The sequence below is a fragment of the Amyelois transitella genome, chromosome 6, assembly GCF_032362555.1.
Source record: "Amyelois transitella isolate CPQ chromosome 6, ilAmyTran1.1, whole genome shotgun sequence".
NCBI classification, from domain to species: domain Eukaryota; kingdom Metazoa; phylum Arthropoda; class Insecta; order Lepidoptera; family Pyralidae; genus Amyelois; species Amyelois transitella.
In genome coordinates, this window is record NC_083509.1 from 2,520,177 (window position 1) to 2,546,242 (window position 26,066).

The following is a 26,066-nucleotide window of genomic DNA, read 5'->3' on the forward strand; positions in this document are numbered from 1 at the left end:
TGCTAAAACATTTCGTAAAAAAAATTAAGGTCACTGTCTTTGTCACTGGCAGAGCCATCATGTCACTATCATGCATTTCATACGCGTCATACCGTGTAATTATTAAATTTTGTTTTGATTTGTTTTGTTGGTTAGATTTATTTGAGATAGAATTTAAATTAATACTTTTGTCTTGAGTATGAATAAAATAATAAGGCCAAAATGACTTTTAGGTTAAAAAAGATACTAGTTGATAAGGTTTGTTATTTTGACCGAACAATTTCGAACATAGATAATTTGTAACTTCGAAATCTATTCGTGTTAAGTATTTGTAAATATTAAATTTTATGTAATCTACGTATATCTTACAAAACATTTATCAAACATTAATTTCATTAATAACTTAACCCATCCAGCAAGGCATGGCCTTCGAGACTGTTGGCTCTGTCTACCTCGGACCTTATCCCAAATGTTTTTTGATGCAAAGGTAAGAATAATAATTTTATTTTTAATCAGTTTTTGTTCAATTATTTCAGGTTTATCCACACATATTAGATAAAAGAGCCGTCCTACCACATTTAAGATACACCCATTACACACACAAGAATAATGAAAACAACATCATTAGAAGTTCTACGAAAAATTTACAATCTGAGCATTTATCAAAACAATCTCTTCATACATCTTTTGACAGTATTCAATTAAGTTTAGATAGAGAAACAGTCATCAAAAATATTCTTACAAATTTTACTACAGAAAATATGAGTTCTGAAAGGGGAGTCCAAAAAATTGTCATTGATTTTAGCTCCCCAAACATTGCCAAGCCTTTTCATGCTGGACATTTACGATCGACAATCATTGGCAATTTTATTGCAAACATTCACAAATATTTTAATGACAAAGTCATGAAAATAAATTATTTGGGCGACTGGGGTACACAATTTGGACTCCTACAATACGGGATGCAACAAAATAATATTGATATTGACACACTCAAAGATAATCCAATAAGACTTTTGTACGAAACTTATGTCAAAGCAAACAAATTATCAGCAACTGATGAAAATATACAGCGTCTAGCTCGAAAATATTTCTCAGACATTGAACAAGGGACAGCTGATTTAGGGAAATGGAAGGTAATACGAAAAGTAACTGTAGATGAATTATCAAAAATATACCAAAGGTTAGGAATTCAATTTGATGACTATCACTGGGAGTCTGATTACAATGGTGAAGCAATAAAAGATGTGATTAGTTTGCTGGAAAAAGAGAATATACTAAGAATTGACTCTGATGGTAAGAAAGTAGCTACAGTTAATAACAGAGATGTTACTTTATTAAAGAGTGACAATTCCACACTCTATCTTTCAAGAGATGTAGCTGCTTTATTGGACCGATATGAAAGGTACGGATTTGACAAAATGCTGTATGTGGTTGATAATTCTCAAACAGACCATTTTGCTAGTGTTATTGACATTGTAAGAAGAATCAACAAGAAATGTGCTGAAGGCTGTGAACACATAAAGTTTGGAAGGATCAAGGGGATGAGCACTAGGAAAGGGAATGTTGTATTCCTTGGTGATATATTAGAGGAGGCAAAGCAAAAAATGTATTATAAACAGCAGATATCAAAAAGTAAGATTTAAACTTCACTTTGTTTTTTTAAAAATAATAAGTTCTTGATTCAGTTTGTGGATAAAATACATAAGTATGCAGCCCCCTATACAAGAGTTCTTAATTAATATGGATCAAACTGATGTGAACATGACTACTTCTTGTAACTATATAAATTTCAACATCATACAAACTTGTGATATGGGACTGGTTAGGGGTTATGTTACACTTCCAACCATGCTATTGTCAATTAAGAACAATACTTCCAACAGCAGAAATTTTATACAAGCAATTCTACTATTACTTATAAGTGAACTTTTTATATTTTTTATTTTTATAAATACTTAAAATTCAGGACAAACATTTAACACTGAGGTAATTAAATTTTCAGATACCAGAAGCAATGCCATGAATGAAGAGACCTGTGACAGGCTGGGAACAACTGCAGTCATCATCAATGATCTCAAGCAACGCAGGCAGAAAGACTACGTGTTTGACTGGGACAGAGCTCTACAAAGTGAGGGAGACAGCGGCATCAAGCTTCAGTACCTCCATTGCAGGTTATGGAGTCTAGAACAAAACTGTGGTGTTAAAATACCCAGTGAGTGTGACCCTGGATATTTGACCGAAGAAGTGATTGGGGATGTAGTGGTGGAACTAGCAAAGTTTGAAGATATCCTGTACAGATCACTGGTAGAACATGAAGCGTGTGTTTTAGTAAACTACTTGTTTCGTTTAGCTAAACATGTCAATAGGATGTTTAATGAACTGAAAGTAAAGAATGTGGAGTCAAATTTAGCAGAACAGAGGCTTCTTGTGTTCCATCGTGCTCGTCTTGTTGTTAAAACTGGCCTGGAAATATTAGGGGTTAAACCCCTCAAGGAAATGTGAGAGATATCTTTGTATGATTTGTATGATTAAGTAGAAAAATTGTTTAATAAATGTATTTACCTACATTTTTTTTATTCATACCTATACGTATGGTATAGAGACCAAATCTTAGCGTCAGTGGTAGAACTGAGAAGCGTACCAGTTGTTGAAATCCCTACTGGGATATAATGAGTATCATACATTAGTTGAAGTACTAATTGGTATTGTGAAAATATCGTGGGTAGACCTGCACATTAATGCAATTGGATGTGCCCATTATCCAAGTTGGTCTCTTAGGGATTCCTCTACAGGGTCAGAGGCCAGATTGGAGTCACTTGGTTTAAGTACATGATTTCTCCTCTGGACCATAGTCATAGGCTGCCCCAGGAAAAAGTAAAGAGTTCACAAATACCTACTAAGTAAGCTGAAATGAATGAAGGAGATGGTTTGTGTGTTAACATAACATAAAATCACGCCTCTTTCCCGGAGGGGTAGGCAGAGACTATCTCTTTCCACTTGCCACGATCTCTGCATACTTCCTTCGCTCCACATAACTCCACATTCATAACTCTCTTCATGCAAGCTCGACGGTTTCGGTACTCTATATACTCTCAATATATGACAAACCGGTTATAAAAGTACTTACTTAATTTGTATGTAATACTCGTATATTGTAGAAATGACGATGGATGGGTATTTCATGCAAGAATATCCTCCGTAGATCTACCCTACTAATTTTTTTATATTTATTATTCTATATCCTCTGTGACGAGGCTATTGGTTTTTTATATTTATTTTGTATATAAAATGCATGCCCTATACGCATGCCTAAAAGTTATTCTAAACCTTAACCTTGAATATTTGTCATATTCTAAAGAAATGCCATGCAATTTCTTGGGGTTTGTAGCGTAAAAGGAGCGTGGTTCGTCTCCATGTTTATTTCAGAATCTTTTTGCATCGGATATGCGTACGTTAATAAAATTGTCCCTTGGAGTTCCTTTTTTTGAACGGGTCTGCAAGAATCCTACATAGTCCTTCGCCCATCTTCTCCAAAAATCTTTTTGTAACTGTTATTCATTGAAGAATTATTTTCGATGGATTTCGTCTCACGGTTACTTCCTGTCTCTCTGGGGGAAATCCTGGGGTGCGCCTTTTGACCTGTAAATAAGGTTTTGATACCAATGCAACTCCCGTCTGCCCTTAACAACCTTTACATAGGAACCTAACCCATTGAATCATAGTAAAAGTTGCAACATGTGAATGACGCTGTGCCTAATCACTTACTTTAAGTACCTAGTTTTCTTTTACGACATTCATATGAAAGATGCATTAGTACCATTCCAAAGTGTCGGGAGCCACCCAGCACATTAGACAAATTATTAAAAATATCTTGCTGGGGGTGGCCTGGACAAACTGCCACACACACAAAAAAGCGAAGACACTGCGTATCATTTTTACGCAACGTGGAGCATCCGCCATAAAAATCCAGTATCAATATTCCATATGCCTACAATTTCTGTGTGTGGCAATTAAATATAGGTGGACCGTACGCTTGTTCGTTTTTTTCATAAGTGTTTTAAAGTGTCATCAATATTATTATCCTAAATAAGTTTATTGTAAAACTCATGGCGAACTCGTCTTTCCTTACTGATTAAAGAATAAAAGTAGCATACTGTAGAAAATAAAATTGCTTGGGTTAGCTTGACCACTAAGAAAAGTTCGATATCCCCACATGCCTTTTGGCTGTATGTAACTTATTCGCCACGAAGTCATAACCCAATTGTAATCCTAGAAAAAATAAATGGTCTATGACCCCGCTGAGACCATAGACATAATAGACACGTATTGATGATGGCTACTCGGCCCCTCCCGATTGGGAGGGAAATTTAAACGAAGAAGTTTTTCCTTAATATAACGGTTATTAAATTATTCTTTGAAATTTTTTAAAGATATAATTGTTCAATAATTACTTTTGAAAATATCTAAATAAAATTCATGCGTGAAAGGTACTAAATTAATGTTAAAAATAAGATAACATGAAAAAGAAACTTCGGCTATTGTCGGAAGCATTCGGTTTTGAATGCTTTGACGTCAGTTCAGTCGGCCCGATCCTGCGTCAAAACAGCGCTTCCGGTGATCACGTGGTGTGCGCAAGCCAATCAAATTGCTCCGTTGCTTTATAGGCCGACATTTTCTGACAAGCGTAGAAAAAGTTTTCATCAACAGCCGCCATTTTGCGCTGGATAGACTGAGAAGAATTTCGGAATTTGTCGTGTAAATTTTCTGTTTTTTCTTACATCATTTTATCATAAACTGTACCATTCCGTGTATTTAAAAGTGTTAAGTGAAATCGTGTAGTTCGATCGGTTAAATAAATCCTGTAAAGTAGCTAAAATCTGGTGATATTGTTTTCATTTATTGTGCTAGTTCGACGGAAGATGGTGAGAGGGTCTGTGTAGCTCTTCGATTCGGAGCTTTGTAATGGCGAATACTTGAGTGAGAAATTTTAATATGTGCCTTCAATGGTGCGAAGGACATCGGACGATCGTGATGTGGGTGAATTATGTTATAATGGATGACAAATCGATCTAAAATGTTATTTCTTGAAGATATAAGACATATAAGTGTTATTTGAATCGGCGGGCCGTAATATTCACGACGGCTTACGTTTAGTAAACACAGCCATGGCCGATCATCATGTGGATGAACCGCCTAACAAGCGGCCAAAGATGATCCGGGACCCATACCAGGGTCCCTCGGACTCCGCGGGTGAGTACTTTTGAATTTTATTCAAGTTTAGCAAGTGTTGGTACAGTGTTCTGTCATTATTATCTTTCTTTGGTTTTTGACACTTTGCTGTCGTTCTCGTTAGCGCCTTGGAAGATTTGCGCCGTATTTATTGCATATTGGCGTATAGAATCTGTAAAATATTAACACGCGGTGATAACGATAGTATCATATAACCAAAAAAGATTCACATTCGTTACATATGTCTATGTGAAATGGCCAAAGTAAAGGTCCAAATATTTTTACTGTTTTCTACACAAAAATTAGTTTCAAGCTTTTTCTGAGCCTAAAAATTATCGAATAAGAATCATAATACGTACCCATATTTAAAACTTGTATGGCAGCATAAAACTTACCAAACTTATCTTTGTGTATATGTTATTGTACAGGTTCTCATGTCAGTACAAAGTTGTTAGGTAAAAAATTATTTCTGGACCCCGTAAATTGTGTTCGACATATAAAAGGATAAATATTGCTAAAAAATATGGACTATTGTGAAATTTCAATGTTTGACCCACATAATGTTGGTTTGTTTCTTTGGCAATTTCTGACTCAAAACTGCTTCAAAAGTAATATTAAATACAGTTATTTCTACCTCATTTCATATTCCATTACAATTACATATTGGGACATTCTCCAAATTGTACCCAAACACTTTAATAGCCCAACAGGTTTACTCAGTTAAGTTACTTAGGTATGGGGATGTGACAACCTCATCGCCCCCTGGGTCACTTTCCAGTGCAATCAGTTTCTGCAGGACAATTTGGCAAGCTGTTAGGGAGTATTGAACCCATGGACCTGAGTGAGGGACAGGACACCAGGAAGGGGTTTTGGCAGGAAAACAACATAACATCAACTTCTCTAAAGGGCCCCCATGTTTTGGATTAATATCAATTGCAATATATGCAACTCAAAAATCCATGGTGTATAGACCCCTGCAATCCAAAAGGATACTTAGACATATTATTGCCATGCTTGTCAAATAATAAATAAGAAATCTTATGGCAACAGCCAATATCTTTGGCTTCACAAATAAACTATTATTTGCATATGAATGTCATAAATTTAATTTTGCAAACATGATCATGTTCATTATACCTCCTGGGATAGGCAGATCCAAAAGTCTTGAAAAGACTGGAAGCTGAATGTGGCCCATTCAGCTGTTTTTATTACTTATGATGGAATTGAGATTAAATTAATAGTGATATGTTACTAGCTACTTTATAAGCCTAAGTCATCTTTTACAACATATAGAGTGGTTTTATTTTAAAGTTTCCAAGTCATACCTGTCACTATTTGAATCAATGAGTTCAAAACCCATTTCAAATTTTTTTAATTTAATATTAATTCTAAGCTCTTGTGAAAATATTTAAAACAAAGGTAACAAACTCCTGAAGGTTTTAATCTGATCTAAATTGGTCCATTAATTTTTGAAATTTAATTTTTGTTTGTAACAAATGTTACATGGATGTCATAAAAGCTGACAAAAGATCAGGCTACTAAACTTGAGATTCTTCTTTCTTTTTAAAATGTTAGTATGGATATATATTGATGCTATAGCATCACACTCACTTTTTCATAAATATATACAGTGTGAATTATCAAAATCTTTTCAGCTATTTTTGGGTTGTATATCAACTTTCCCTTATGAATTGTTTATTTATATTTATGTTTAACCTCACAAATATTAAATAACTAGATTAAATTAGAGGTCTGATGTCTGGTTTTAGTTTTTAATGTCAAAAATTGGAATAGAGAATAAGATGAAACAATCCATTACCATTTAATCAATGAAACTAATCTTACTAATGATATTTATACAAGTAAAAGCATTAAGAAGTGGGTGGAATTGATCTATGTATTGTCTTTATTGCCTTCATAAAGAAAAATTTAAAGAGAAATGTTATAAAGTTTGTTTTAGAATTGTGATGTAATTTTCGAGGTTTCAGTGTCAGATTTTTAGTCTGTTTGTTTGTTGTATCTTTATTGAACAGAAATTTACATGATTACAAGAAATAGTACATAGTTATAAAAGGAATAAATCACATGCAATGGCAGACTTATCCCATGAAGTCTGTTTAGTCTGTTGCTCATGTACATATGTTTGTTTGTAAACTTTTTATTGAACATAAAAATAAATATAACAAACCAGTTATTGGATTTAAATGAATATGTACAATGGCGGACTTGGACTTAATGGGATTTCTTCCAGTCAACCAAAATATAAAGGAAAATCCATAATTAAAAGGCAGTGCACATAAAAGGCATATACATATATGTATTTGTATTCTGCAAATCATTGCTCAGTCACAGGTTGCTAGCCCATCGCCTAAAAAAAATCCTTAGTTTGTAAGCCTATCCCATAGTCGCCTTTTACGACATCCATGGGAAAGAGATTGAGTGGTCCTTTTCTTTTTTGTGTTAGTGCTGGGAACCACACGGCACATACAAATAATTCATAAGTGTTATTAAACTTATTAACAATGATGGCCACTCAAGAGCTATAGACATATGATTCAGTCAGAACTTTTTTAAGATTTGTAATAAATATTAAGGCTTTCAATTATTTAGCTACACATTATATTAATCTTCTTTATAAGAGTCATAATAGTAATATAAAATTTTAACTTGTTGTCTGTTCTTGAAAGATATTCTACATGAACGATATGTATACCAACAGAAAACAAAAATTGGACTTTTTGTATATCTGTATACTGACATTACACGAAAAAGTAGTTTTGCGATGCATGTCAGCTTTTTTATACTGATTGTCAGTGCAGTACTCACTCAGAGATAATATTACCACAGACTAAGTCACTGGCAAAAATTAGTATAAAATAACATTACAAACAAAAGAACTGACATTTTTATTTGTTTCAGTAGATGCCTTCTCCAATTTGGATATGTTCGACTTGGAGAACCGCCTTCCCGATGAACTCATGGGTTCTTGGGTCGAGCAACCCGGAGTCACGGGCCCCAAGCCTCCAGCGCAGGGGCCGGGTCCCGGGGGGCAACTCCCCCCACAGCAGCAGCTCAATGGGGATGACCCAAATGCTGCTATGCAAAGACAACTTAACAATCACCTTATACAACAAGTGAGTACCTGGGACTGAAGGAATACTCAAACTTTAAGCATCTTTAAAATTTTGGTGAAATGAATAATTTAAATTGAATTTGCAAGAAATAGTGACAAAAATAAATATCATTGTATTTTGACAAATGCAAATGTCTAAATCATTTTTGTTACATCATGTACTAATGATTTTTTTCGTTTACTGGTCTTTTCACAGGGCAACAAAGGTGGCTTAGTAGGCCACAATAATTCTTTAGGATTGGGTAGTTTAGGAAGTAAGAGTCCAAATCTACAGTCACCTCCAAACGTGTCTGTATCAAAAGACCTGATGAGCGGTATGCACCCTCAACTAATGCCAAATACAAGTCATCCAAATCAGCTACACTCAACAATGCCAATGAGTTCCATTCAAGGTTAGTAAATGTTAAATTATTTACCTCAGGGTGTAACTACATTGAATCATGCAATTTCTAAGTAAAATTTTAAATTATAGGTGGAATGAACGTGGCGAACGTAGGCGGCAATATGATAGTGACGAACAGCAACATGACAAACGCCGGAATGTTAGGTAGCGGGATCATCAACAACGTAAACAAGCAGCTGCCGACGTTGATGGGCGGGAATCACCACGGGGCGGCGCACCACCACGCGAACGGGCCTCTCGGCGGCCGCGTCGGCATGCAGGCGCCGAACATGCGCACCGGCATCCATCATCCGCGCATGCAAGCGCCCGGCGGGGGCGCGCTGCTCACACCTTACCACCCCGCGTACGGGCAGTCCGCTAGCGGCGGCGGCGCGGCGGGCCCGGGCGCGCCGGTGCCGCGGCCGGCGGGCGTGCGCTTCGGCCCGCCGGGCGGCGAGGCGGGCGGCAACGCGGCGCAGGCGGTGCCGCCCGCGCCGTCCCCGCAGACGCCCGGCGCGCCGGCGGGCGGCCAGTCGCAGCCGCAGGCCGCCACGCAAGCAGCGGCCCCGCCCGCCGCGCAGCCCGCGCCCTCTGGCTCCATCGCGGACCCGGAGAAGCGCAAGCTGATTCAGCAGCAACTCGTCCTGCTCCTCCACGCCCACAAGTGTCAGCGCCGCGAGTCACAATCCAACGGCGAGACGTGGCAGTGCTCTTTGCCGCACTGCAAGACTATGAAAGGCGTGCTCACACATATGATGTCGTGTCAGGTATGCCTCATTATGATCTGTAAAACTATTAACGAACTTTTATAAGGCATATGTCTCATTTTAACTGTCCATCGAAACTGAAGAAATAGAGAATATTTGACTTAAGAAAGTTGTGAATACATGTTTCAATAATTATATGATAGAATATTGTTTTCGTAAATTTTAACCTTTTATCTGTTTCAGGCCGGTAAAAATTGTGCAGTTCCACATTGTTCTTCATCAAGACAAATCATAAATCATTGGAAACACTGTAGTAAAAATGACTGTCCTGTTTGTTTACCACTCAAACAGGCTGATAGAACTAGAACAAACAATATGAATGGTAAGTTCTTTTTTTACTTATACTTATTTTATTTAACAAAAAAAAATTGCATAATTATTATAACTATACTATATATATAATTAGAACTGGTAGTTTGAGAACGCACTTTGATTGGAAGTAAGTTTCTTCTTACATTGTAGCAGCCCCAGTAAGCCACTCTGCGACGGGTGTGGGTGGCGGCGGAGTGGGCGGCGTGGGTGTGAACCCGCCCGTGGGGCAAGTGGGCGGCGTGGGGCAGGTGGGGGGCGTCAACACGGGGTCCATGGCGGTCAACTCCATGCCGGGGGTCGCGCCCGTGGCCTCGGCTCCGGCGCCCGTCGCGAGCACGCAGGGAGCCGATATGAAGAGGGCCTATGAAGGTGCGTACCATGTATCTGTATTTATCACTTTAAAACTATCCCTGATAGAGTGAAAAGTGGTTATAGGCAGATTAATGGCTAGACATACAACTGAGGATGAAACCGGGCTTTAATGCTTGAGAGGAAGAAGAGAGTAGACAAAGCTTAAGGATACATACTGGTGAAGTAAAAAAGTACTCAATTCTGCTGTTTGAAATTGTAATTCAAGTAATTAAAACATGGTATTAAGAATCGTGTATCTTTTTTGATATCGATGAACATAACACTAAAAATAGAGATACAACAGTCAATCAGCAATCGTTTTATTCCAACATAAATGCGTGACGATTTTGAAAATCGTAATTTATAATAATATTTCTTCTACTTCATAGCTCTCGGCATAGCGTGTCCAACATCGGTATCCAACATGGTGGGCGGCAGTTTCCCACGAGCGCCCCTCACGAGGATGGCAGTGCCCCGGCCGCCAACCCTGACCGACGTTGTCCCACAGCAGTCAATGCAGCAGCTATTCCATCAGAACCAAGATCTCCAGCAACAACAACAACAGCAATTGGTAAGCATCAATTTCTCTAAACAATGATAAAATAGTAATTCTTAAAAACGAAGATCACTGCTTCGCCCGCCCACCTTGACCTATGTGGTCCCAACTTATTAATTGATTTTTCTGACTCCTGAAAATGTAGACGAAAATAATTAATTGAAATTTGGGAAATCGCTTAGCTTTTTGTGCCAGTAGTTTCGGTTGTCACCATTGCCGGTTAGTCAGAATATGTGACGATTTGACTTGACATTAATTTTTTTTTTGCAGATGGGAGGCAGCACTCTTCAACTTCCTGGGGGACCCGTCACAGCTAACCCCGTGTCGGGCACAAAAGAATGGCACCAGTCTATAACAACCGATCTCAGAAACCACCTTGTTCATAAACTGTAAGTACAAGCATCACATTTAATAAAAGATGCATACATATCATAGAACACATATGTTTTAGTTTTCTGCAAGATGATGATTTTAGCATTTAATCTGAGTACCTTTACATTGGGTTTGTAAAATTTGGCAGGGTCGCCATGAAGAGAGGGACAATGATTTGGCGCTACACGATTTAATTTAAATTTATAGTTAGTCGCCCAATGACTTTAAAGCAATGAAAACATTAAGAACAGTTTTTTACATAATGTAATATTTATTATAACGCTAGGCAGTGATCGTATTAATAATTATACAAGCTTTATTTATTTGTCACACATTCTGTAATGAGTTCTTTCGTAAACGCAGGGTGCAAGCTATATTCCCAACTCCCGACCCGCACGCGATGTTAGACAAGAGAATGCACAACCTAGTAGCCTACGCGCGGAAAGTCGAAGGCGACATGTACGAGATGGCGAGCACGCGGTCCGAATACTACCATTTATTGGCCGAGAAGATATACAAGATTCAGAAGGAGTTGGAGGAAAAGCGGCAGAAGAGGAAGGAGCAGCAATTGCAAGCTCAGCAGGCGCAGCAGAATCAATTGCAGCAGAATCAGTTGCAGCAGCCTGGGGGAGTGATGTCTGGTGGTGGGGTTATGGCGACCAGGGCCCCATCAGCGGCGTTGCAGCGGCCATCGATGCCCAGTCAGCCTCTGGCGGGTATGAGGATACCGTCTCCCGGGATGACGTTGGGAGGCATGCCTGGGAACAGGATGGCTTTCCAGACCAACCTTGTGGGACCGCCCGGACCCAGTCCTAATCAAGTGAGTAATTTTTCTATTGCTGTTCAAGTTATTTGTTGGTAATTGTTTTGTGTTGTAGTTTGTGGTCATATTTTACTATTACACTGTTCAATTAGCGACTTTTTTTTATAAAAAATCTACCAATATTGTCAACTTTACACAAGAGCTCTTTTTACTACGCTTTTATTAGCTTGGGTTGTATGTATGTATGTAACGGAATCTTTGAGCTTAATTTTCACTGGTTTTTAAACTTCTGATCAACTTGTTAAAGGGATTTGTTTTTTTAGTCAAAAATTGATATTAGACCAAACTGTCTTTAATACATTTTCAAGAGTCTTTTCAAAATTCAAAGCACGCATCAAATAACACGTATGACATGTACATTATACTCCCAGATGCCGCAAACGCCCAACGGTGGGTCAGTGGGCGTGGGCAGCGTGGGCCCCGGCATGTCGCCGTTCCCGCAGCCCATGACGTCGCCCGCGCCCCAGTACCCCTCCATCTCCAGCAATGGACCAGCTCCGATTACTGACAATTCACATCAAGGTATGTAGTTTTTTAGACGCAACAGAGTTTCCAAAGGTCAGGTGGGAGGCACCCAATCCAGGGTGCACAGTCAAGGGCTTACCCCGGGCTCCTTTCTAAAGTGATTAGTGCTTTTAGCGCGAAAGTACATACAAAAAGTAGAAACTTTTAAATAGAAATTTCAGAATTTTTATTCCCCCACACAGTGCACAGTGCACCACATAGAAAAATATACCGCCCTTATAACGTGTTCATATCAAAGGTTTTATATTTTTTATGTGGCCTGTTGAATGTCAGCCTGTATTCCATAAACAACCTGTTTCAAATACCCTATTTTCATCCACAGTGGAAGCGAAATCGCGCATGGCGGCGAGTCCGTTCGTGAACCACGGGTTCCCGTCCGCGGCGCCGACCCCGTCCCCCGCGCCGGCCACCCCCGCCACGCCGCTAGCGCTGCCCTCCCCCGCGCCCGCGCCGCCGCCCGCGCCCGCCCCCGCGCCCGCGCCGGCCGCGCCGCCCGCGCCCGCGCCCCTGTCCAGGGTGCCGCTACACCGCCCGGACGATACGGACCACCACGTGAGTATCGAAACAAACACAAACATTGCACACATTCAACGTTTTCGAATGGTCTCGTAGTCGACACGAATATTGCACAGTTCATTCAAAATAAAATTTTTTTTAAAGAGTGTATATTTGTAACTTACATTTTAATAAAACTATACTCATATTCTAATAAAAGATGTTCGTAAAATTTTGAAACTAGAATTTTCAATGATAAAGTTGAACAGCCAAGGTGACACTATATATCAAAGCCGAAAACTGGCCTTGCTGTACTGAAAACATCATTATACCTAACTCGAAAACGGATTGTTCATTGCTTCAAATTTGTGTTCTTTTCACAGGTAAGAGTAAAACAAGAACCCGAAGAAGTCCGAATAAAGGAAGAGCCCGAAGAAGACTGTGGCGGCAAGGGCATGCGCGACGAGACGCCGAGCGAGCGCGAGCCGTCGGAACGCAACGACTTCGTCGTCAAACAAGAGATCAAGAACGAGGTCAAACAGGAGGTCAAAGAGGAAACGGGCGAGACGACCGGGGAAGCCACCGGCGACAGAAGTTCCCGGAGAGTGTGCGTTTACAAACCGGAAGATTTGAGAGTAGCGCTGATGCCGACGTTAGAAGAATTGTTTAGACAAGAACCGGAATCGTTACCGTTCCGGCAACCGGTCGACGCGCAAGCTCTAGGGATACCGGACTATTTTGACATTGTGACGAATCCCATAGACCTGTCGACGATCAGGCGGAAATTGGATATGGGCGAATATCAAGAGTCTTGGGAGTATGTTGACGATGTCTGGCTAATGTTCGGCAACGCTTGGCTCTATAATCGCAAAAATTCAAGGGTCTACAGATATTGTACCAAGGTAATTATTTGTTTAGCTGCTGCTATAACATGAATTAGAGATGCAACTTTTTGATTATCTTATTTTTTTTTTTTGGCTTTTTTGTAAGAGGATGCACTATTTTTAGTTGTCAACATATTGTAATAGATATTTACATCTTGTGAATAGATTGGCAAAGTTTCTTTTTGCATCCCTATCTCAATATAGGATTTGGGACTTGTCTAGAAAGATTTTTCTTCTGCATAGAACAGAGTTTTTAACGTTACCCTTTGTGAAAGCGAATAGATATTGTTATCTATTCACTTTATTTTTCAAATAAGAACCAATATTTTGTAACATTATATAATAAAATAATTTTCCCCACACAGCTATCAGAGGTGTTCGAGTCGTGCATAGACCCGGTGATGCAAAGCCTGGGCTACTGCTGCGGCCGGAAGTACACGTTCAACCCGCAAGTGCTGTGCTGCTATGGTAAACAGCTCTGCACTATCCCGCGGGACGCCAAATACTTCAGTTACCAGAACAGGTTAGTGTTATATGTTTGGTTATTTTACTGTCATGTCAATCCCTAGTGGAATAGAAACTTATGATATTTAATGTTGTTTGAAGATTATACTTCTGACGGTTGTCCTTACGTTAACTAGTGGTAAACAGCCTAGAAATAATTCCAAAATGTTTTATCTGAACTAAGAGCAACTAAAATTAACTATTTTTTCTTGACATTATGTGATAAGTGTTTTCTTCAATATAATAAATAAATAATTTTAAAAATATGTTGATTTTTATATATTGTCCAAAGTTACAATAATTTGATTATTTGGCATGTGTTTAAAAGTAGGTCCTGATAAATTTTAATTTTAAATAATAATATTGAGTGATAAACACAAATAAACTACATAATTCAAAATAAATAATTTTATGAGTGTACAGATGGAACAGAAAGTCCCGTCGGTTGTAAGACACTTATATGTTTGTATGCTTCTCACTGTACCAGTAGGATCAATACTTTGTCTAAACATTGGTCTATTCCATTTCATAACTAGGTTATGTCCACAAAGAACCATAACAACAGACTGTGATGCTATTTAAATACATGCCTAATATATTTTATAATAATGCGTCGTTTTTACATACTCAATTGGCCAAGAACTTCCTATATTTATGAAAGATATACAAATATAGTAGTCGCACAAAATTTGAATACTCAAAAATATGACGTATTGACGTGTTCTTGTAAAATGGTACGATGTCCTTACATGAAGCCATATTCACACATAAACACAAATCCTGCTTCTGTGTAAGCTTGTATATTTGTCGCATCAGCTATTCGCTACTTGGTGTCAGATGTTGTACTACTAAACTTTAATTTCTGTCGCACTATAGTGTCATTTATAGGATCTTTATTGCATATCGTATTACGCTCGCATAGAGGGAAATGGGGGTATTCTTTCACTAAAACGAACAAATTCTTGTTAAGCATTCGTGTAATTTGTTTACAATGTATATTGAGGTATCAAAATGTATGGCTGGCGACAGAAATGTGACCTCGTGCGTCGTTAATGGACGAGCAAACGCAAAACATAGCTAGTTGATCACTGAGCGACAGTAGAGATATTCAATACAAAATACATTATGTGATGAGATATCCAAGATTTGTCTAAAACTTCAAGTTTTTAGCGGATTCCATGTGAAATTTAATAGAGCTTTCAAAGGAATCTTAAATCTTGTTGCTCTAAATGAAAAAAATGGCTAATTTGCTTTTTCCGTTCTATGTATCTAACACTTGTTTGTGTAAATCAATTTCTATAATGCTTTATTGGAGTAGTATATCTGTTTTTATTTTACTTCTTTTCGTTTTTCCTTTTCATATAACTCCAATATTGTTATTACTTCGTGTATTCTACTAATACAGAAGAATTAAAGTGTTGAAAAAATTAAGATGGATTCTTCAGTTAACATGAATTAGAAGTAATTTTACTTAATCCAATTCGATTAGAAAAATGTGAAGAATACAAGTTCAACTGAAGGATTAATCAAAATTACTGTTAATTAAAAACAGGCAATGTTCAAACATGATTGCTTTGTTTACTTAGCAAAATGTATTTGTTAGTGGGGTGTTTATGATCTAATAATATATTGTTGTGTATTATGTTTTGCTGCTTGCTATCTTTCCGAACAACTAGATAGCACTAGCAACCTCGTCTGGCCTTGGTTGAAACTACGATATCTATTTGTCTAAATATAATAAAAATAAGAATTGTCAATGACGTCTGGCTTCTCTCTTGTTCTTTAATAATGCTGTTTTTAATATCTATAATATATATATCGATAAAAGTGCAAAACCTATAGAAAAATCGACTTTACCCTAATAGTATAAAGTACCAAGTAGTACATCATATGCCAAGTTTTAAAATAAATGTAACTATTACAAACTATTTTGAATTTGTGGTGATTCTTTATATTCTAGTGTTCACCACAGCAGAATTTAAATTTTCTTATTATTATTTTGTTAGAAAATGCCTACATTGTTACTATTAGAATAAAATATTCAAGAAAATATAAAAACTCCATTTAATGGTTCAGACATATTGCCAAAAACATATATTAAAAAATGATTATTAATCTAATGAGAGAGAAAAATACAGACGCCATTTTAATATTTTTGTTTTCTAAATTATATGTTAAGCCAGGACCAAACCTTTTCATATTTATTTCAGTGTTTAAGCTATCATGCGCCCTCACTGTCTATAACTATTAACCCTTATCATGGATGAGTTATACCAATGAGCCTGAAAATAGCTTAAAAATTCAGTTGCCGATTTTATTTTTTTATGTGGGTTTGTCAAGGATCAAACCCGAAAACCTACAGAAATTTGAATAAAAAGTTAACAAACGAATTTCTGAGAGGATACGACACACACAAGTGATAATTCCAAAGTAAATTTTTACTACCTATGAATATTATTGGAATAGTTTATTGAAAAATTAGGTAAAGCACAGATTTCAATTCCTAAACTTCAATTGTATAATTTCTTTAATCTTTAAACCTTAAATAAAGCTATTGTCAGTCTCATTGCAACTCTGCCATGCCCTTATTTATGTTCTCATTGCTTACTAATTTTTTTTCGCCCTCCACGCACGTCCTTGCCCGCACACAAACGTTCCTGTTCACGATTCACATGACACGCTACACGGCCGTTATGAAAATAAAGTCTAAAAGCGTATGGGGTTGTCTCCGATAGATACACCTTCTGCCAGAAATGCTTCAACGACATCCAGGGCGATACCGTCACGCTGGGAGATGATCCGCTGCAGCCGCAGACGTGAGTGTTTTATTTTATAATTATTCTTAATTTCGGCCTGTATTTTAGTTAGTTTGGAAAAAAAAATAAACATATTTCAAGGCAAGAGTTCTGATTCGCAAAAAGAAACTTGTCAAAGAAATGTTAAAATTCGATAATTCTTAAGAAGTTGTTTATCTACTCAGAAGTTTGACAAGAAAAGATTCTGTCACATAAGACACATGTCAGTTAATGTTAAATACTACAATAACTTCTAAGGCAAGAAAAAGAAGCTTGGCACATATTAGTAAAATTTAAAAATATCGATCAAGTTCCTAATTCTGTTTCACCATCATTGTATCATGTTTTCAGTGCAATAAAAAAGGATCAATTCAAAGAGATGAAGAATGACCACTTAGAGTTGGAACCTTTCGTGGTGTGTAGTGATTGTGGGCGGAAACAGCACCAAATCTGCGTGCTACACCACGACCAAATATGGCCCCAGGGCTTTTGCTGTGATAATTGTTTGAAGAAGAAAGGAGCAAAGCGAAAAGAGAACAAGTTTAGCGCTAAGAAGCTGCCTACCTCTAAACTTGGCATTTATATTGAGACGAGAGTCAATAATTTTCTTAAGAAAAAAGAGGCTGGCGCTGGTGAGGTGCACGTTAGGGTAGTGGCGTCGTCGGAAAAGGTAAATATATTTAATTTGTTATTTATTTCCTCAAGAAACAGTACGATTTTTCGAGTTTTCAGAATTTTATAGTATTTCTTGCTGTAATACACCTTTTTAAAACTAAATGTAGTAAGCAAAGTAATGCCTTAAAATTACATTTTCATTATAATCAACGAAATGAGAAATCCATTTTGTGAGTGAGAAACCAGTGTTTCTCGGAGTCAAAACTCTTTAATACTGTTTTCGACTATTGTTTATTTGAGTTGACGTGTAAAAAGTACAAATTGACATTCTGTTTCTAAATTTTATTCGATTTTATTTTTGTTGATCTCATTAGATTTGTCATTTCTAACTATTGTTTTATTTCAGATTGTTGAAGTAAAACCTGGCATGCGATCAAGATTTGTAGATTCCGGAGAGTTGCACGCCGAATTCCCGTATCGGGCTAAAGCGTTGTTTGCATTTCAAGAGATTGATGGAATTGATATTTGTTTCTTTGGCATGCATGTTCAGGTAAGTTAGGCAACATTTTAATCTTATGATGTTTCTCACATGATGTTAATACATTTTACATTAGTATACTTTACTATCAAGTGCTTTATTAGGAGGCTTAAGCTGATCCAGTATATGTTTCTCTTCCTACTAAAATACAAATATATAAAATCTTTTCCAGGAATATGGTAGTGAAGCACCAGGGCCCAACACGAGGCGAGTGTACATAGCATATCTAGATTCTGTACATTTCTTCCAACCGCGCCAGTACAGGACCGCGGTGTACCACGAGATTTTATTAGGATATTTGGACTACGCCAAACAGTTGGGCTACACGATGGCTCACATATGGGCGTGCCCCCCCTCAGAGGGCGACGACTACATTTTCCACTGCCATCCGCCCGAACAAAAAATACCTAAGCCGAAAAGGTTACAAGAGTGGTATAAGAAAATGTTAGACAAAGGTATAATAGAAAGGATAATTTTAGATTACAAAGATATTCTTAAACAAGCTATGGAGGACAATATTTCTTCTGCGGCGGAGCTACCGTACTTCGAGGGTGACTTCTGGCCCAATGTTCTGGAGGAATCCATCAAGGAGTTGGACCAAGAGGAGGAGGAGAAGAGAAAGCAGGCCGAAGCCGCGGAAGCAGTGGTGAGTAAAATACACATTAAATCAGCACACACTACGATCACATCGTCATGTCATATGTCGTTTTTTCATTTATCCCAAATTTCATGTTTTGCTAGCAGTCCCCGTGATTCTAAGCAAGAAACTAAGAAAGCAAATCGGAATATATTTTAATGGTAAAGATATGCTGCTTATGATGTAGTATGTTACATTTTTGGTTTGACTTAAGACATGGATCAGATTCGACCTTGGACTCTCGGGGATTTATGTCTAAAATTTTTAATGTCGATGTTGTAGTGCAAAACCCTAAGCACAATACAAGCATTTACCTAACCTTCGTAGATATTCCAGTCGTCTGAGGAGAACGAGCAAGGTCCCGACGGCAAGAAAAAAGGCCAGAAGAAGGCTAAGAAGTCGAACAAATCCAAGGCCGCCCAGAGGAAGAACAGTAAGAAGCAGAGCGACCAGCAACAGGGGAGCGATCTCAGCGCGAAGATATTCGCGACTATGGAGAAACATAAGGAGGTGTTCTTTGTAATAAGGCTACATTCCGCGCAGTCTGCCGCCAGCTTAGCGGTGAGTGAATAACGATAATATGGAGGTTTGGTACATGTAGTTTCAGTGATTTTTTTATTTTTTGTTGTGTTTTAAACTAAAGTTACCATATCAACCATATATGTCTATTTATACTCCAGCAAATTAAAATGAGATTTTTTCCCCAACAGCCAATCCAAGACCCCGATCCACTAGTGAATTGCGACCTAATGGACGGCCGCGATGCGTTCCTCACGATGGCGCGCGACCGCCATTACGAGTTTTCATCAACGAGACGCGCAAGATTTTCCACGTTATGTATGTTATACGAACTGCACAACCAAGGCACCGACAAATTTGTTTACACGTGCAACAGCTGCAAGTCACACGTGGAGACGAGGTACCATTGCACCGTGTGCGACGACTTTGATCTCTGCGTGCCGTGTCACGAGAAAGAGGGCCATCCCCACAAAATGGAGAAACTCGGCTTGGATATAGACGTGGGATCGTCTCCTGGCGACATGAAGCAAGCGAACCCCCAGGAAGCGAGGAAGTTGTCCATACAGAGGTGTATACAGTCGCTGGTTCACGCTTGTCAATGCCGAGACGCGAACTGCCGGCTGCCGTCGTGCTTGAAGATGAAGCGTGTTGTACAACACACGAAGATTTGCAAACGGAAGACAAAAGGGGACTGTCCTATCTGCAAACAACTCATCGCATTGTGTTGCTATCATGCTAAGCATTGTCAAGTAAGTAGTCTGTGATTTTTTTTTTCCATGAGTCATTTTTTGTGTTTCATAGATGTAGAAGTTTTACTATATGGCAAAATAAAGCACATAGTTATGTGGTGTATATACACATAACAGTTGATCCATGAAACAAACTGAAAATTTAAAATTAAATCATTAATATAAAAAAGAAGACATAATCACACCACAGACGTAGAAAATAAGGCAGACGTAGTGTGGCAGGCATTGAACGCATGTGTGAGTGATAGAAAATGAGATAATCTATGACGTAATGGCGTCATACTTTTGATGAGAGTGTGTGCGTGAGGCGTATGTGCAAAAGGTAGATTCGGTAATGTGTTCTAAATACAAAATCAGAATTTAAAAAAATATCCTACTTTCTTTGCTAGTTACTTGGCTAGTACCTTCCTCTATTATGCCAAACCGTTCTAACTTTAAAAATTAAAAATCAATCATTGTTGTTACTGGCAGTTTTAACTTTCAGTTAGAGAATCAAAATAGTGGTTTTTTAAAGACAATATATTTGTCATTTGCGATCATTACTTTACCATTATGTTCCTTCGTAATTTTTTATCATCCTAAACGCTAACTCATTTGTCATGTGAACCAGGAGACGAAGTGTTCGGTGCCGTTCTGCAGCAGCATAAAGCAGAAGCTGAAGCAGCAACAGGTGCAGCAGCGGGTGCAGCAAGCGAAGCTGCTGCGGCGGCGCATGGCGGCCATGAACACGCGCGCGTGCCCCGGCAGCAGCTCGCCGCCGCCCGCGCTGGCGTCCCCGCCGCCCTCCAAGCCGGGCGAGCACGCCCTGCCGCACAACGTGCAGGTGGCGCTGCAACAGGTACACACACACACACACACACACACTGACACTTTCTAAACGATACCTTATTATCTGTTTGGTCTGAGAGGTCTCAGAATACGATGCCTGATATACTGATTTGACCTACGCAATCTTTACAGGATGACCTAATCTATAGGTCTAATTTAAACATCTACATTTTGGGCATCTTAATTGTTCGATTTCCTGCGTGATAGTGTAAAGTTGGCTATTTAGGCCAGGCAAGTTTCTGGCGCTTTACTCAACTGTTAGGAAGAAGTTACCAACTGAGTGGTAAAAAATTTTGTCTGTAACCCTCTTCTTATCTCGAAATAAACAGGTGCAAGAGGAAGCCGCCCGTCAGCAAGCGCCATCATACGGCAAACAGGGCGGCATGGGACCCCCGGGACTCGCTGCGCCTGCGCCGCGCGAGTGGCCCGCCCGCTACCGTGCGCCGCCGCCGCTCCACCACCCGCCGCGCCCGCCGCACCACCCGCTGCACGTCCCGGTGAGTGACACACTGACACACACACACCGCCACTGGCGAGCCCGCCCGCCGCCGCTCCACCACCCGCCGCGCCCGCCGCACCACCCGCTGCACGTCCCGGTGAGTGACACACTGACACACACACACCGCCACTGGCGAGCCCGCCCGCCGCCGCTCCACCACCCGCCGCGCCCGCCGCACCACCCGCTGCACGTCCCGGTGAGTGACACACTGACACACACACACCGCCACTGGCGAGCCCGCCCGCCGCCGCTCCACCACCCGCCGCGCCCGCCGCACCACCCGCTGCACGTCCCGGTGAGTGACACACTGACACACACACACCGCCACTGGCGAGCCCGCCCGCCGCCGCTCCACCACCCGCCGCGCCCGCCGCACCACCCGCTGCACGTCCCGGTGAGTGACACACTGACACACACACACCGCCACTGGCGAGCCCGCCCGCCGCCGCTCCACCACCCGCCGCGCCCGCCGCACCACCCGCTGCACGTCCCGGTGAGTGACACACTGACACACACACACCGCCACTGGCGAGCCCGCCCGCCGCCGCTCCACCACCCGCCGCGCCCGCCGCACCACCCGCTGCACGTCCCGGTGAGTGACACACTGACACACACACACCGCCACTGGCGAGCCCGCCCGCCGCCGCTCCACCACCCGCCGCGCCCGCCGCACCACCCGCTGCACGTCCCGGTGAGTGACACACTGACACACACACACCGCCACTGGCGAGCCCGCCCGCCGCCGCTCCACCACCCGCCGCGCCCGCCGCACCACCCGCTGCACGTCCCGGTGAGTGACACACTGACACACACACACCGCCACTGGCGAGCCCGCCCGCCGCCGCTCCACCACCCGCCGCGCCCGCCGCACCACCCGCTGCACGTCCCGGTGAGTGACACACTGACACACACACACCGCCACTGGCGAGCCCGCCCGCCGCCGCTCCACCACCCGCCGCGCCCGCCGCACCACCCGCTGCACGTCCCGGTGAGTGACACACTGACACACACACACCGCCACTGGCGAGCCCGCCCGCCGCCGCTCCACCACCCGCCGCGCCCGCCGCACCACCCGCTGCACGTCCCGGTGAGTGACACACTGACACACACACACCGCCACTGGCGAGCCCGCCCGCTACAACAAAAAAGAATTTATTTATTTTTTGCATTCATTTTGTCACGTCTATTCCTGCGGGGTAGACAGAGCCAACAGTCTTGAAAAGGCTGAAGGGTCACGTTCAGCTGTGTGGCCGATTGATGGAATTGAGTTTCAAATAGTGATGTAGTTATAATAGATTGCTAGCCTATTACCTACAAGAAAAATCTGAAGTTCCTTTAGTATAAGTTAGTATTAGTTACCGTCGCTCCGTACTCACGGACCCGTTTGTCCCCAGCAACAACAACAACCCCGGCCCGGCCCCGGCCCCGGCGGCGCGGCCACGCAGCCAGCGATGCATCAGCAGGCGCTGCAGAAACTCATGGCCACACTACGGTCGCCGACGAGCCACAACCAACAGCAAGAAATACTACAGATCCTCAAGTCAAATCCCCCGTTAATGGCCGCATTTATCAAACAGAGACAGGTAAGGGTCTTGTTCAGTAAACCACACAATCATCATCATTTCAGCCTTAGGACTCCCCAATGACTTCCCTTGAATGAAGTGAATCCTTCAATGAGTCGCCTTTGACGAGTGCTCCTATTCTAAATTGCCGGGAATCGCTCCGCAACAAATGCAAGACAGATAATCCTAGCTAAATGTGGCTCAATTCTTAGTCACAGTTTATTGCTCCAGCCTTTACCCCAGAGGGTAGGCTTAGAATATATCGTTCTATTTCCCACGATGCCTTCACACTTCTTCAGCTTGATTCACATTCATCAAACTTTTCATGCATGCTTGACACATTAGGGTTCTTTTTGTGTTAAATCATCAATGAGAATAAGTCACAATTTCAATACACGTTTTTATATAGAATCTGAACGATCGGAACTGGCAAAAGTCCTAAGTATTTTCATAATAATATATCAGACTTTCACGTTCTGTGAATTCTGATTAGATTATCTGCTCACGTTTTCGTGTTATTCGATCACAACGTGGTTTTGTTTTGTGTTTGTCTGTAATATATTATTATGTGACAAGATATCTTAATCTGCGCAACAGTCAGATAAATCAGTTTTAATGTAAAAATACAGTGATAACTGTCAATGTATTTTTACATTAAATCTCGCTTCGTGTTGTCACGAGATGGCGCTGATTGAACTTGAGGACTCGCCTGGGTCAATCTGACCATTTGAAAATAAATTACCAAAATAGCTTTTTTTTTATTTATTCATTTTCGCTGTCGAAATCAGAGTCAAATTTGCCGTTAATTATCACTCGAATCAAATCATTATCGCGTCCACGTGGTAAATTATCAGTTTGTTTGTTGAGATTGAATCGTATTATGTCTACAATGTACACACCTCGATCGCTGATAATGATGATAAATTAACTATGAAGTTATATTTATCGAAAATTTATATTACTTTTATCATGTACTCTCTCTCTTTGCAAAGAATCTGAAATAGTTAAAATCTGGTAGAATAACGGATCGGATTAAGTAACAGTCATAATTAAAAAGACTACTGACTATAAACGGTTGTTAAAGATCTCTTTTATAAGTAAACTACACGATCAATTTTGATGCAGTTTTTTTTATTTTATTCAAGTAGAAGGTAACGCACCACCGCACATCTATTAATTGTCATTGTGGGACAACTTAAAATTTTTTAGTCCAAGTCTCCTTTTACGACATCCACGGGAAAGAGATGGAGTGGTCCTAATTTTTAGTGTGGGTAACAACACGGCATGATATATTTGTATTTTGTTTCTCTTACGTAGGGTGTAACAAATGTGTAATAATATGTGCCTGTCGTAATATTTTTTTTATGAAATAATGCCGGGATCTAACCAACTGTCCACCTTTACAGCAAAACGCGCAAAACCAGCAAGCGGCGGCGGGCGGGCCGGGCGGGCCGGGGTCCGTGGGCGGGCCGGGGCCCGTGGGCGGCGTGGGGCTCGGCGCGCTCGCGCAGAACGTGGCGCAGCCCGCGCTGCACGGCATGATGCCGCAGCAGCGGCTGCAGCCGATGCACCAGATGCTGCCGCAGCAGTCACAGGTCTGTACACCGCTGGTTATGTTTAGAATAGTAGTTCTATTTTTTATATCAGTCCTGTTATCATTCTAATCAAGTTATATTTTAACAAGTGTAGTGTTATTGTTGACCAGCTTTGATTCTTGGCATCATCATTGAATTTTATTTACACTTCGTCCTCCTGATGAAAATCGCGGTCATAGTCTTACTTCTCTGTAGAAGAGCCTGGCTTCGTCTTGGGATGATAGTCCGGTATTTAATATTGTAAACCATAGAAATCTGTTCATTTTCTTCAAAAGTTTTCAGGCGAGGAAAAGAATATTGGATAATTATTTTGTTGATGAACACAAATACTTTCCAACAAAAGATATATGTAGTATGTTCTCGTTTTTGGGACGGTTACTTTTTAAAACTTGTTATACGTTTCGCTTTATAAAACAATAAACCGTTCTCAGGTCGGCGGCATCGGTGGCGTCGGCAACGTGAACGTTGGCAACGTAGGCGTCGGCAACGTGAACGTGGGCGGCGTGGGCTCGGTGGGCATGGGCGGCGTGGGCGCGGTGGGCGCCGTGGGCATGGGGCAGGCGGGCTGGTTCAGCAAGCAGGCGGGCGGCATGCTGGGCATGCGCGGCGCGTACGCGGGCGCGGGCGCGCGGCTGGCGGGCGCGCGCTACTTCCCGGGCGCGGCGCGCTCTCCCCCCGCCCCGCCGCCGCGCGCGCCCACGCCCGCCGAGCTGCTGCTGCTGCGCCAGTCGCCCGCGCCGCCCGCGCCGCTGCCCGACGACCAGCTGCCGCCGCTCACGCCGCAGGACCAGCTCACCAAGTTCGTGGAGCAGTTGTAGTGTAGATAGCCGCCGCGCCCGCTGTAACATATAGCCGCGTAGCCCCGGGCGCGCCGCATCCTATTTATTGTCCGCCGAGCCCGGAACTAAGTTAAGTATTACGAATCGAGCGCTCAATGTACAAAATGTAAATACTAGTATGAGAGGAGAACGTCCTGTCCGCTTCTGCGTAATCTAAGTTGTTCGTAGTGTAGGTACATTATGATACTTATTCTGTTTATTGTAATTAAATCATTTTATAATATAATTATGTGATTATAATACTGTTGTTTCTGTTCTTTCCTGAACTCCATTAACTCTTCAAATTGTTTCGCGTTTTTTCAAAGGGGGTATGGTTTATGAGGCCTATGTGCCTTATCTTGGGAGCATCGGTGATCGAATAGGCTATTTGACTGTATTAAAAATATACATTTCTTTTATGTCATCAGTCTTAATATTATTTTTTTGGAGCGATTTGTAATAACGCAAGATAAAAATATTGCATTATTTAAACAAAATCCGTCTCAGAAAATTAGGTTTTTATATGCAGCTGTCACGTGACTAAAAACGAACGTGATTGGCTATTTCTATTATGACGTCAATTATCCATAAACAGA

The 26,066-nt window shown here is 40.9% G+C and overlaps 2 protein-coding genes across 7 annotated transcripts; both read left to right on the forward strand.

The window, feature by feature from the left end:
* Positions 1-80: 80 nt before the first annotated feature.
* On the forward strand, positions 81-2,492 carry LOC106134584 (probable arginine--tRNA ligase, mitochondrial). Its single transcript, XM_013334674.2, has 3 exons — positions 81-237; positions 516-1,614; positions 1,985-2,492. The coding sequence occupies exons 1-3, from the start codon at positions 202-204 to the stop codon at positions 2,482-2,484; spliced, it is 1,635 nt and encodes a 544-aa protein (XP_013190128.2). The 5' UTR covers positions 81-201; the 3' UTR covers positions 2,485-2,492.
* A 2,166-nt stretch (positions 2,493-4,658) lies between these two features.
* LOC106134547 (CREB-binding protein) lies at positions 4,659-25,731 on the forward strand. 6 transcript variants are annotated; one of them, XM_060944824.1, is made up of 24 exons: positions 4,659-5,232; positions 8,131-8,345; positions 8,529-8,736; positions 8,817-9,493; positions 9,677-9,815; positions 9,956-10,174; positions 10,546-10,727; positions 10,983-11,101; positions 11,448-11,904; positions 12,279-12,429; positions 12,755-12,984; positions 13,311-13,829; positions 14,177-14,334; positions 17,021-17,131; positions 17,462-17,780; positions 18,132-18,275; positions 18,436-18,909; positions 19,228-19,461; positions 19,611-20,168; positions 20,779-21,006; positions 21,326-21,493; positions 22,890-23,078; positions 24,464-24,652; positions 25,084-25,731. In XM_060944824.1, the coding sequence occupies exons 1-24, from the start codon at positions 5,148-5,150 to the stop codon at positions 25,468-25,470; spliced, it is 6,360 nt and encodes a 2,119-aa protein (XP_060800807.1). In that variant the 5' UTR covers positions 4,659-5,147; the 3' UTR covers positions 25,471-25,731. The 6 variants fall into 6 exon arrangements, with proteins under 6 accessions (XP_060800807.1, XP_060800809.1, XP_060800812.1 ...); XM_060944826.1 differs by having other exon boundaries at positions 19,237-19,461; XM_060944829.1 differs by having other exon boundaries at positions 17,051-17,131; positions 19,237-19,461.
* The last annotated feature ends 335 nt before the right edge of the window (positions 25,732-26,066 follow it).

Coding starts and splice junctions, on each gene's coding strand:
- LOC106134584 (XM_013334674.2), top strand. CDS start 202: ATGACTTTTAGGTTAAAAAAGATACTAGTTGATAAG. Junction 238..515: donor AAAAGATACTAGTTGATAAG/GTTTGTTATTTT, acceptor CAATTATTTCAG/GTTTATCCACACATATTAGA. Junction 1,615..1,984: donor TAAACAGCAGATATCAAAAA/GTAAGATTTAAA, acceptor TTAAATTTTCAG/ATACCAGAAGCAATGCCATG.
- LOC106134547 (XM_060944824.1), top strand. CDS start 5,148: ATGGCCGATCATCATGTGGATGAACCGCCTAACAAGCGGCCAAAGATG. Junction 11,102..11,447: donor AACCACCTTGTTCATAAACT/GTAAGTACAAGC, acceptor TCGTAAACGCAG/GGTGCAAGCTATATTCCCAA. Junction 20,169..20,778: donor ATCATGCTAAGCATTGTCAA/GTAAGTAGTCTG, acceptor CATGTGAACCAG/GAGACGAAGTGTTCGGTGCC.